Raw genomic sequence first — 13,963 nt, 5'->3', positions numbered from 1 at the left:
AAAGAAAAAAAATCATAAAACAAAAAATTAAAGAAAATGTGCCATAGGATTCTTTGCAGTTATGATTTCTAGAATAATACAAAACACCAGCAATAGCAGCTAACATTTATTAAGGGCTTATCATGACTCAGTCTTCCTTTCTAAGTAAGCTACATTTCATTTAATTCTCAAATCATCTCCACAAAGTGGATACTCTTGACTAGTCCCACTTTACAAACAAGGGGAGAATCAGTGGGAGATTAACTTTTGGATAATAGCTCTGTCTGCTCCCAGTGGGCTTGGTACAGATAGCAAAGGCTTAAATATACTGCTTAGATCTAAAGGCTGTAAATACTTAAAACAATGCAGAAGACAATCAAAGACAGGGCTGCCAAAGTGACCACAGTGCTGATTCATTATTCACTGAATACAGCATACTAAATATCCCTGGGAAAGATAAAAGAGACCTGTAGAAGAAACACTATAGATCAGGTTCACTTAGTTCTATAGAAAAAAAAGGAAGTCTTTCTGGAGATTTATACATAGGTTTAAAAAGAATGAAACTTGGGTAAAGGTAAAACACAATTCAAAAGCCAGACTGCCTGGTCTGTGAGATGAGTTCCTGAGGTCAAGTCTGCTCTTCTGTTATTTAATAATACATGACATTGGTCAACTTACTTAACTGGGAAATGAAGCCAATAATCAGAGTTATGCAATCAATTACTTAAAGCATATAAGTGCAAAAGAAAAGGTTTGGCACAGTGTAAGCAACCAACACGTACTTTATTACTAGAAGGCTGCTGCTGCTGCTTATTGTAGTAATGGAAGAAAATATACAATTCAGTTCATGTGATACATAAGTAGAGGTGTACCCTGCCTCACTGAGCCTGTTATATCTATAGGTCTATTAAGTCAAGGTGTCATGTTCCATCCTCCAATCTGAAACAACACTCTCTGATGTGATAACAAGGATAGGGGAAAAAGGGAATTTATATATTTGAAACAGAAGTAAAACTTGGTATAGCCACCTTAAAAAGCAATTTAACAACTTATTTAATAAATAAAAAATACATAAATTTATGGGTCAGTAATTCCTCTAGCTAGATAATTTTCCTACAAAAATACAAAGAAATAGATATATTTACTACACCAAATTACTATAATAGCAAAAGTCAAATATTAATCTTAGAATGGGCAAACTGGTATATTCACATTAGAATGCAACAGAACAATGAAATCTGAATGAATTAGAGATTAAAGTATCAAATATGACAGACCTCCAAAACACTGGGTTGAAAGAAAAATTAAAGAAGTTGGAAAATGATATATACAGTATTAATTCTATAAATAAAAACCACATGCAAAGCAAACAGTAATACAGCCTATTTTACACTGTTAAATTTATAATTCAATTAAAACTATTCTCTATTTGCACATGAAGTAAATTCTTGCTGATTTCATGAATGGATGAAATGCTGCAAAGCAGGTCCTCATTGACTACAGGTTCTTATTATTCTAGTAGGTAACCTTCCTCCTCATATTCTATGAACTCTCCCCCAAAAGTAACGAAGTGATTCTATATACCGTGGTGAGCAAAAGGTATAATATTTTTTTAAAGGTATAATATTTAGAAGGGTTTAAGAAAACTTCCTTTTCTCTATGTAAGTAGCTATATAATGATAATGATTCGGTACATTCTCTTCACTTAGTTATTAGTATTCTACATCATATCATTATAGACAAGACCAACCATGAGGAACTCACACTGTGCTGGACATTAAGCTAAGGTTTTAAGGTACATAACCTCACTGTCTCCTCCCCCAAGTTTAAAAAGTTCTGCTCTTAACCCCAATTTATAGATGAAGTGGCTGAGACCTAGCAGAGATAGAGAAACTTGTCTTAGGAAACATCCAAGCCAGAATTCCAATATAGCTTTTACTTACTTCAACATTTAGCATATGCTTTCTAAGAACTATTTTCTCTCCCATTATGCTGTTATTAAAACTGACCAATGTATCTTCTTTTTTCCCTATGATTACTAACAAAATTTAAGTTAACCACTATGACCATCTGCTACAAAATAATTACATTGAACTTATTTCTGCCTCTTCCTACAAATAAATAGAAAATATTTTATTTTCTGCCATAGATCTAAAACTAATATGCAGTTCCTAATGTGGGCAGTGCTGTGCAGAGACCGTGAATATTTTTTTAAGCAAGCTGAATAGCTTTTGAAGAAATTCAATAAAAACTCATTTCAGGTGGCTGGAAATGTTTACTGCTTCTTTGAAAGAAACAGAAAATGATGATTTCTGTATTTTTAAATTATTAAATATGATGGCTAGAGGTTCAAATTCATTTTTGAACTGGGAAAACCACCTAACTGTATTCTATCTCTGGAGAATTTTATTTATTCTCTGTATAACAAATAACAATGCTAAGTGCAAGGAACCACCAGGACTGTTACCAATAGATTTTTTTGGAAAGGGTGTCCAATGATTACTTACATTTACACTTAATGCAAAATATCTTATATTGTTTTTGTTTCTCATGTTTCTGTAACTTGCCCATCCAAATAGATTATAACTTCCTTGGAGGCAGGATTTATATCTTATATTTACTTCCCTGCTACTTACAAAATTATCAGTTTTAGATCAGGATCCATGTCAGAACTCAATACATCCTTATTAAACTGAAGTTGATTTCACTCAGTATGAACACCTTAATATGCCTTAATGATTGAAACACACTGACATATCTGAGCATATTTAAGAAAACCACGTTTTCTATTATATATGAACCTCGTGCTAGACAGAGTATTGCTTAGGATAAATAGCCTATAATAATAAGGCTCTGGCTCTCTCTCTCTCTCTCTCTCTCTCACACACACACACACACACACACACACATACACACATTTTTAATATATATCTGAATATCTAGTTTTTACAAATGCTAGGTAAATTTAATTGAACATTTCATGTTATACCTATGATAAAACCATCCAGGAAATATTCATTCCAATTACCTACACATTATTTTTTTTCTACTTTTGTTTTGTTTCTACGACATGCCAGATCCTTGGATAGTTTTAACTCTGTATGGCATTCATTATTTTCTCCACTGTACACATAAAGAAATAGAGAGATAAGAATATAAACAACTTGCCCAAGGTCACAAATGTCAGGCTTGAAACCACACCTCCTTCTTTAAACACATATCCACCAAACGGGCAAAAGACAGAAATAATTCTTACCGCCTAGGCTGATTCCAATTGCTGTATGCTGCATTCTGAAGTTCACTCTCTTCTCCCTCTCCTTCTTCTCGCTCTGGTAGTTCTGGAATGTCTCTAGTGAAAGAATTACACAATGAGTTCTCCATTTAATGTTGTCTTATATATACTTAATTTTGAGTTAAGCTAAAAATGCAGGACTGCTTTATATTTTCACCATACCTGGTCAATAACTATATTTTTACAACAGCAGGAAAAGAAAACCAACCCCCCAAAATTAGAATCTTACACTATGATCCATCTACCATAACCCATTCTGGAGATATAGCTGGATGCTAAGAATCTTGTCTAGTTTGTTTCTTGCCTGATAAAGAAGGAAATAAATACTGGAGTTGTATGGAATTATTCCACAAATACTCCTAAATTTCTACCACGTCCAAAAAAGAGGCACCAAGTGGGTTTTAAGTATATATGACCTTGCTCAAGTAACCCAGGAGTTTAGTATTTCTTCTTAGAATGGACCATGCTGGAACATCTTTTGAGGAAAGATGGAAAATGATTCTGATCCAGCATCTGCCTGTCAAGGGAGTTCTGACACAGAATATCTGGGTAGCAAGCTATTTATAATGTGCCTGTGCCAGACCATTTTTCAATTTTTGTAGCAATTCAGATTTTGCCAAATGCCAAGCATATAACAAAATGTTTGATGCAAACAGAAGTACACAATAATTATATCAAGAATTATTTTGTTTTTCAAAAGGTACACTTTGTATCAACAAATGTCAATGTACAGACAATACAGAATGTTATATCAATTATGGCATGTCCTTATGCTATTAGTAAAAATTGAATTTCTAAAGGAACATACCTACACATTCCCTTTAAAGCATAAAAAGCTATAAAAATTCTGATTTAATAAATATTTTCAGTTATTTTTTTTTATATAGAAACTGAAAAATCTGAAAAAAGAAAAAAAGGAGGGAGGATATGTTCAAATGGTAGCCATTCTCCGCTACGGGAATACTAATGCCTCCAAATTATATAATCTTTGCACTTTGAGATCACAAGTTATCTAATCCAACATCCAAATGTGCTTGAATCTGTTTTATAACGTTTCTAACAAGCAACTGGACTGTCTAGGCCCCCTTGAATGTCTCATTATTTCTTTTACCTTAATGATAAGGTTTTAAAAAAAAAATGTAAGAATCTGCCTACTATTGGTCCTACTCATTGGTTTTGTGTTTTAATTCCCCTCCTATGTAAATTGAAGAATAAGGCACTGAATAAGGCTGGGCTTCCTAGAGTCCAAACCTGACATTAGGGCAGGACAGTTGGGAATAATTCTAAGAAGGGGATTCCAAAACTTGTGTCAAGGAGCTGACTGAGAAACAGAGGATGCAAGGCAGTGAGGTTAAAATGAGGCGTAACCCTTTGGAAATAAAACTGGAGAGAATATGATGAAAAAGGTAGGTTTTGAAGAGAGACAGAATGAGAACTTGGGAAGAGTCCCAAAAACATGCAGGGAGAGTAATGGGGTTGGGGGAGGTTCTTAGCCCTAAAGCCTCAGCAGGGAGAGCTACTCAAAAACACTCTAGGCCATACTGCACCACAGTACTGATGTTTTAGCTAAGACAAATATCCCTAACCCTCTGAAACTCAAACCCAGTCTCTTCAAGTCGTTCTATAATCTTGAATTCTTTCACTAATCCAGAAAAGCTCCTCTGAATGTGATTGTTCTTATTCATCTTAGACAGTGTGGCTTCAGCAACTCAAGTAGTAAGGGTTCCTCAAAGCAAAATGAACTAATTTTCTTCTTCCTGAGCTCATCCAGCCAAGAATGAATTAGATTTTTTTCTCCCCTATGCTACACTGTTGAGAACCAAAGAAATGTCTATCAACTATCAACACTCTCTTTATACCTACACAGAAGTGCCAGGTAGAGTAACTGGGAAGACAATCAGAGTAATGCAGCAGTCTGATCTCAACTGAAGCCATCTTTCCATAAAACTGGAGCTCTGAACCTCCATGCAATGCTGCCTTTTGTTTTTATGTGGCACATGTTTTATGGTTGACTGTGATTCTTTCTTTGGAATAAATGGTTAAGAACAGAGTCTAAAAGCTTACATTCCAAGCTTGACTCTAACACTTATTAGTTGTGGGGCTTGTGTAAGTTACTTAATCTCTCTCTACTTTACAAGGAATTCCTTCTTTATAAAACGAAGAAAATTTGTTTTATTTTAGCAACCTGACATTAATAGTAAGCAGTAAGCAGTTGGTCACACAGCGGTAGACAACCAAGGTTCCTCTTTCTGTGCTGAGGGAATCGAAATGCTAAAAATAGTTCTTACTTTCTAATACCTTTTGATGTTCTGAAGGTCCAGAACTTAATGGTACTAACATGTACGTGGTACATTCTTTAATTATGCCACTGGAAACACTGCAAAAGGGCACTGCAATGATGGCTCTCCCATCTTGACAGAATGCACTAGGAAACTATAATTAATTCATGCCACTAACCCTGAGATGGAAATATTACAGTGCAGTGTGGCTGAGATTTGTATAGGTTGGAGTGCATGCTCCTTTTCCATAAAATTCACAAGACCCAAAGGAGTATAACAATCCTTCCTCTTATTAAACACACAGCATGCCTTTCCCTTCCCTAATACTTTTGTTACACTGTGGTATTGTGTAACTTGCAGAGGAAGCAATGATACAATATCATGATTCCCACAGGGCTGCTGGACACTAGGCTGTTCTGGGATGTTCTGACATCCTTTCAGGAATGACAGAAATCTTCTGAGAAGACCTCAGAATACTTTTGAAGCCCTTTCTGTTCTACAGCATACTTAAAGAAAAATTTGGCATTCGGTTAGTTACCTGTGTCACGTTTTTAAAAAGTCCACAACTGAGAGGAAAAAAAGGCACATTTTTCAGGGAAAAGCAATTTGACATTATTTTTCCCCTTTCTCTGAACTTAGCAAGCAGCATTAAGCCCCAGTTGCTGCCTTTCCTAAGAGGGTAAAACTTACTACTTCTTAACATATAGAACATCAAGAACCTATAAAAAGCCAAACATTTCTGTATCAAGCCTTAACATGCTAAATACCAGACATGCAGCTCAACATTCTCCAGAGCAAAAATACATCTATCAAAAATGTTTATATATACATACATATATATGTTAATGAATGAATAAATAAAATTTCTGAAGCTGTTTGATAATATTATGGATGAAAAAACAGTATACAAAATCATAAAAATTGTGTTTTAAGGAATTAATGAAATAAAATTAAAAACTGGGGTGAATTATCAAAACTTTATACTTTAAAGTTCTATACTAGGTGGCAGAATCAAAGATTATTCTAATTTTTTGATTTGAATATTCATATATTTCCCAAGTTTTCCACACCATATGAAAATTACTTAAGTAATTGAGGGAAAACTGGAGAAAATGTTTAAAAATCTTGGAAGGAAAGGAACTCAAACTTTTATTTTGTTCTTAGTCTCTTTAACTAAGGATTCAAAATTTTTCTTTATAACTTGCTGTATTGTTCATTTACTGCAGTAGATTTAATGCTTCACTTACCTGCCAGTGTATGAAGAGAAAATATCCAGTGCCATTATTCCTCCAGATTGTTGTCCCAAACTTATTCTGAACTCATCCAAATGTTCTGCAGGCACATAAGTAATTCTGAAACAAAACGAAGTTAATGAAAGCAAAGAGAAGCAAAGTTTTACCTGTTAGGGAAAGCTTTTAAAATATAGAAAAAAATTATATAGTCCCTTCACTCCTTTCACTCCTACTTTATCACACAACTCATTTACTCAGCATACTCAGCAAATCATTCAACTTCAAAAGGCCAAAAGTATTCCACAGGCAAAATAACCAAAATTAAAATTTTAAATGCCATAATAAACTATGTGTTTACTAATAATTATATGAGAAGGAAAGTGGCATTATTTGTATTTACAAATGAGAAAGCTATCAGCAATTTTTTGAAATTATGAAGATGCATAAATCTTTAGAGGGATGGGGGTATACACCAGTGGAAGAGCACTTGCCTAGTATGCATAAATTCCTGGGATCAATCCCTAGCACCACAAAATAAAAAAATAGTAACTGTCAATACTAACATTAATTTGTGTCCAAAGATATTTGGGTTCCCTACCAGAAGCTAATTATGTGCACTATATTAAAATACTGAATATCTCAGTTCAGTTTATATTTTTTCATAATAATTCATTATGGACATTTAACAAGCATTATCAATAATTATGTTAGCTCTGTTATGTGATGAATTCTCAATTCAGAAGTATGAAGTTATTAAACCACTTAAGGAAAGACTAATTTATACTAATTTCTCATAAGTTCACTTTTATTTCAAAGGAATGTCTACTGTTTACATAAGAAAGGCTATTTGCTAATTCACTAAGTACTGATGGAATGCCTATAATGTAGACAGTACTGTGTTAGATTCTGGGCACAACCATAATGTTTAGAATCTGATATTTGAAAGTTTAAGTGTAATGCTTTGCTACAAGCATATTTACAAAGTTGATACAATTTTTGAGTAGGCTGTTCAAGATCCTCACAATAATGAAAAGTAAGGTTAGAGAAATACTGTATCTGAAGTCAGTATGGTAACTGTGCAACTAAGAAAGAAGTATGCATAAAACATGCCCAATATGGAAATCCATGCATAATTTATCTCTTGAGAGAGTAAGTACCAAAAATCTCAGTGCCAGAGAGCAAGGACACAAGAATGGCATTTATTTTATATAAAATACAGATTACACAATTAGCATAATTTCTGTAGTGAGAAGAATGCATAATTTCAGATATATTGGTAATTACACAGAAAGCATTCACTCTTTCACTTCTCCAAAGTGTGGGGTCACCTGGGTTTGGGTTCTGCTTGTCATTAGCAGGTTGAGAATTAAATCACCACAGCTGAACCCTTATACTCTGAACCACAAATGTCACTTTTTAAGAGGGCAGTATAAGCTAAAAAGCACTGTAAAAATGTAAGACAGTCCTCCAACAGGGCATGAGCTTTGCTTATCACACCCATAGCTCCAGAAGAACACATCAACCTTTCAGGAATTTCTTAGTAACACTTTCACCTCAAGGACCAAGAAATAAATTTGAAAAGCACACATCAGTGATTGATAACTAGGTAGAGTGAGTGAGCTTCATTCGAATTTGGCCCTACCTGATTCATTCATCTATAAAAACACCTTCTCTAAGGTACTACAAAAAATATTGAATAGTAAATTTGCTGTTAGCCCTTCAAAAGTAATGAGTCAAAATGTGTGATACATCAGGAGACTGTATTTTATACAAAGCCCAATAAAGATAAACACAAAACTTAAAATATGAAAAGACTATTTCAAAAAACCTGTATGACTTCTGAAGATTTGGGAAAAGTAATATAAATAAAACCTTAAAGCCAGGAGAAGGTGAGGAGGCAAATGCAGGACAGAAAAGCAGTAGTAATAATAATACAAAGCATTTAGGTTTTTAACTGGTTTGAGAAGGTAAAGATGTTCGTAACTCAATGTTCAAGTGAGATTTCCTCTATATTTGTTTAAAGCTGTTTTTCTTTTAAAAAAAGCTAAGGAGTAGGGGGTTTTTACAAACTTTTTTTGGTACTTTGAGTAGCAGTGAGAAACAGCAAAGGCAGAAGTTTTCACAAATATTTAGCCCAATACAAACAGCGAGGCCAGGAGAATAAGCATCCCACAATGCAACAGCACACACAGAGCAATCCCAACACATGCCTGGTCACAGGACCACACAAAAATGTCACATCACCAACAAAGAACACCGAAACTGAATTACAAACTGCATAAACACTGATACATATTATCTGAGAGTTGTATTAAAATTCTTAAACATAAACGAACCTTTGATTATACATGGAGTTGAAGAAAAAAGAATATCATTAGTGATGCCAAAATGTGATACAGCTATTAATCCAGAGACTGCGCCTGCACATGCAGACAGGATCATTCTCTTATAAAGGAGCTTGAAAGCTTAGTAGCTGGAAAAAATGTTTTTCAAAGAGTTCCCAGTCATCATTGCACTGTAAAATGTAACAATTTCATAGCTCTGTTGGAATTTATGTTCTTATATAAATGAAGGAAAAAAACCTAAAATGTATTCGGTGAATCTATATCTGGATCTATCCCTACATTGGGACAGTTACAAAAGCACGAAATGTTTTTCACAGACAAGTTGTAACACACAGCCATAATGAGCTTTTGAATCACCGATACTCACACATAAAAGGGGGCTCGATCGTCAGCAGGTGCTGCAGAAAATCTAGAATGTGAAGCATACGCTGTGGCATCTTTTTACAATGGTGTTAACAAATGTCAATGTCTTGTGCTGAATGTGAGATGCATACATATGTAGTTAAAAATGGGTGCTCCTGGTTGTTTTTTTCCTTTTCCCTTTCCACCTCCCTCTCATCTACACCTCCCCCAGAAAAGCATCTGCTCTTTACTAGTGTCTATAGCAGTGATTATTAACAAGCATGGAAAAATGTAACTGCAATCAATCTTTTATTCCTTGATCAGGAATTCATCCCACACTTTAGGTTAAGGCAGGTGAATTCTGATTCAGCTTGGTAATTATCTGGCAGATGTTACAAGCAGCTGCTGCTAAGCACAAAACCCTGGCTATTATTACAGAAATATAAGAGCTCCTGGCAAGGTGGAGTGAGAAGTGAAACAGAATGCATTCTGGTGAGGCTTCACATCTGGTTTTTCATAGAAAATAATGAAACCTGGAACTTAAACTGGCTGTTCTTGAACTCCTGAAACTCAAATTATCTATCCAGGCATGCATGAATGCACACACACAAAGTTCCTAGCTATCTGTGATAAATGGCAAAAAAGAAATCCAGTGCATTGTCTGCATGAGCAATGCTTTCCCTATAACCAATCAGTTATGTAACTGAACCAGTCTTTTTAAGACCCTACAATACATCTCCCTACCACCAGCCCAGATTAAGCTAGATTTATAAGAAGAAATAAAGAGAAAGTGAAGTGGATGAAGCATAAATCCGGGCACTGAGTATAAAGCTTGATTGGCCAGAGGCAGTGCTATGCTTCTGTGCACAATAATGGAACCACTATACTTTCCTTTTGGGAGGATTATTCACACAGCATTCAAGGCAATTCTAAACTTTTTGCGTCATGAAAGGCAAGAGATAGAAAGGGATGGGGCCATGAATACTTTATGCAAAATGCAGGGACCATGCTGCTCAGCCCTGAACAATCTAAGTGGTTATTTTGTTTTATTATCTAACACATTTTTTTCTTAAAAAGGATTCTGCAAGGATGATTTTAAATTCCTTTAATCATTTACTCAAGATATAATCACCCGAATCAGAGCACTAGTGGGTCACTTGAGAAGAAATCAATGTGTTTTGTGTTTATGCTTGTGTGTATGTGTGTATGTATAAGTGTGTAATGTGTATACACATCAGTGTTCATGTGAGAGACAGATTGATTTCCAGAGGAGGGAAGGTGGTAGTATTTTTATTCCTTCCTCCCTTCCTTCTTTCCTTCCTCCCTTCAATGTAGAATTTACAGTACATTTTGACTCCTGAGATCGTAAAGCAATTAATTAGATAACTAGCTCTCTAGATATCCTTCAAGGTCATAATGAAATGTCTGTCTCTATCAATGGGTAATTCTGCTGGATCAGTGGGTGGGGAAGAGGGGAGAGGGGACATACATATATACATACACACACACACACACAAAAAAAAAAAAAAAAAAAAAGGAAAGGAAAAGAAAAAACAGTAAGATGGGAGAGATTTTGAGAGCTTCAAAAGGTATCTCAAAACTTCTCCAGAACTGGCTAGACACATGATTTAGGATAAATTAATTAGTCAATGTTCTTATCAGTGGGTCCACTTTTTAATTTCTGCAGTACTTTGGAACCAAGGGGTAAGGCCAGCAGCAGGTACTGATTCTTGTGCTTACAGTGACAAAAACTGGGCAGAGGACCTGTGCCCATGCACAGAGCATAACACATAGGATACAGCACAATAAATCAAGTGGTCAGTACTAGGTCATTTGTATTTATACTATATCCAATCTATGTAAGCTAAAACCCCTGCAGTAAATATTCTCCATATGCATCTATATCATTCATCTTTTTTTTACTTATTCTCTTTAGACATACATGACAGTAGAGTGTATTTTGCATATTATACTTACATGCAGTATAACTTATACTAATTAGGATCACATTCTTGTGGTTGTACATGAAATAAAGTTTTACTGGTCGTATATTCACATATGAACATAGAAAAGTTATGTCCAATTCATTCTACTGTCTTTCCTATTCCCATTCCCCATCCCTTCCCTTCCCTTCCCTTCTTTTAAGCAAAAAGAAACACTGGCCACAAGAAGTGGGGAATACACTTAATTTCTGTTTTCATACAACAGAGGGGCTGACATTTTAAACAATGTTCACTTGTACTCTTATTGTGAGATAATTAAGGATCAGTATCATGTTCTGGTGATCTGCACAATTGTAAGATAAAACAGGCATGCAAAAATATAAAATCCCATTAGTGAAGATTAAAAAATAATGCCTTTTTTGATAAGACAGCAGAAACCACTCCAAATGGTATATACTTTTATGCTTTTTTTTGCTGGTCCGAATGAAAAACATTATAAAATTAGCCTTTCCTACCTAAACTACAGCAGTGTACACTTTGCAATAATACAGAATGCTACCAGTAAAATGTTATTAATAAATAAAATCTCCCATACCATACCAGTAATCATTATCTCACATTAAGGTAAATAATCTTTCCCTGATCTCTTACTTTATGATTTTATTCCTTACATATTAAACACAAATATTCAGTGATTGATATTGAAGGAACATTGATGAGGTGTGACAATAAAGTCATAAACTGACTTTTAAGATGACTCAAGAAATATTTAGTGACTTAGAAACTAAACCACATATATGATGTACTTTTAGAACATTATGGGATTATGGGAAATTTTAAGCGCTTGCTGACAAAATATCCCACATGACATATAATCAGACCAGACCAAATATATTGTTGAATCCCTTTGGGTCATGGGGTAGTTCATAAAATGGTAAATTATGGGTTAGATGAGCAATGTCCTGCATACTCTTTTTCTGGCTCTTAAAGGACTGGCTTGATTCTAGGATTCATAGAAGGCAATTATGCAGTACATAATTCTTTATATTGAAGCCAACCCAAACTTCTTTCTAAGAATCTAAAAGTGTATATCCCTGCTCTATGGGAGATGGTCATACTTCTCACATCTAGGGTTGTGATAGAAATCACTGGAAAAATAAAATTAAAAACACAAAGCAATGCTGTTTTACAAATTTCAACAGTTATGGTCTTAAAGATACTATATGTATAAACAAGAACTATTCAGAGATAGTTGAATTCTGAAGTGATTTATGTTAAACAAATACGTGATAACTTTCATAGAGTAAACAAATATATACTAGAAAAATATTCTCATTCATTGAAATTCCTAAAAATTTCCCAAGTCAAACTGGTGTCCAATTGATACTTACTTTATGTCAGGCCCAATGAGAGAATGTCTTCTCAACATGGCTCGTGCCTGGGCATTAGTCAAACTGATGGTAGATTCTTCATTAATGGACAAAATGCAGTCCCCAACAGCAATCCGGCCATCTCGACTAATGGCACCTCCATGAATAATGCTTCGTACAATCATCCCCAAGCCATCTTTATTAGCACTTACTGTCATCCCTACGGGAAATAAAATGTGCAGATATGGATTTAAATACACAATTTTCAAATGTGTTTTAATATAACAATCATTATGGATTTTTAGATGAAAACAGGAGTAACATTTTTGTCAATAAAAACAAGAAAAAGGAAATGTTCTTCTAAGCAAAAACTTTTAAGTGAACTTTAAAATGTTTGTGAAATTGTATGTAGATAAAAATACTCAATGTTTAATATGTTAGAGATGCAATCACTTTACAATATGGAATTAATGGAGGGGATGAATGAATTTAAGGTGGTCATCTGATGTCTTGCCTCCTTAAATAGAAAGCTTTCTCAGGCAGAATACCTTAACAGTATCAAATCAATTTTACAAGAGCAGTTCAATTCTTATACATGTAAGAGAATAAATACAGAACTTTAAATGGAAAATTAGTTTTATAAATTAAGAAACTGTCTGCTACTACATTACATTTAGGTTATAAATTCACTCACCATCTATTTACCATATGGTTATTATTTGCCAATTACTATGCAGGTTGCTTAAGACAAAAAAAAAAAAAAACACAGCACAGAATTCCTAAGACTAACGAAGTTTGTAATCTAAACTTAATCCCTTAGTGCCCATCACAGTGTCTATATGCACAGTGGTCTGCTGACTAAAACTGATATGAATTTAATTCTAACCTATTCCCATTTTATCTTTGAACTCCTGTGAGTTCCCAATTTGGATATTCAATTGCCTTCTGACATGTTCCCTGGATGTCTCACAGGAAATCCAACCTTAATGAGTATAAAGTTGAACATCCACTTTTTTTACCTTCTCTTATTTCTGTTTTCCCCTTTCTGATAAACTATACTTTCACACTACTCTACATTATTCAAATCAGAATATTTTATTTATTCTTGATTCCTACCTCTTTCATCCCCATATTTAATGTGTCACCAACACCTGTCATTCAAGCCTCAAATTTTTTCTTGA

At 34.4% G+C, this 13,963-nt stretch overlaps 1 protein-coding gene across 11 annotated transcripts in view; it reads right to left on the bottom strand.

Moving 5' to 3' along the window:
• Mpdz (multiple PDZ domain crumbs cell polarity complex component) overlaps nucleotides 1–13,963 on the bottom strand; it is a 167,735-nt gene that overhangs the window by 46,133 nt on the left and 107,639 nt on the right. For all 11 annotated transcript variants that reach the window (XM_047523911.1, XM_047523905.1, XM_047523904.1 and 8 more), the window contains 3 exons: nucleotides 12,804–13,002; nucleotides 6,798–6,902; nucleotides 3,236–3,328 (listed from right to left, as the gene is read on the bottom strand). In XM_047523911.1, the coding sequence (XP_047379867.1) occupies nucleotides 3,236–3,328; nucleotides 6,798–6,902; nucleotides 12,804–13,002 (397 nt within the window). The remainder of the gene's footprint in view (nucleotides 1–3,235; nucleotides 3,329–6,797; nucleotides 6,903–12,803; nucleotides 13,003–13,963) is intronic.

This window comes from Sciurus carolinensis, chromosome 14, assembly GCF_902686445.1.
Source record: "Sciurus carolinensis chromosome 14, mSciCar1.2, whole genome shotgun sequence".
Classification (NCBI taxonomy): Eukaryota; Metazoa; Chordata; class Mammalia; order Rodentia; family Sciuridae; genus Sciurus; species Sciurus carolinensis.
The sequence above is the reverse complement of the archived record's forward strand: the minus strand, read 5'-3'. Positions and strand labels throughout refer to the sequence as shown.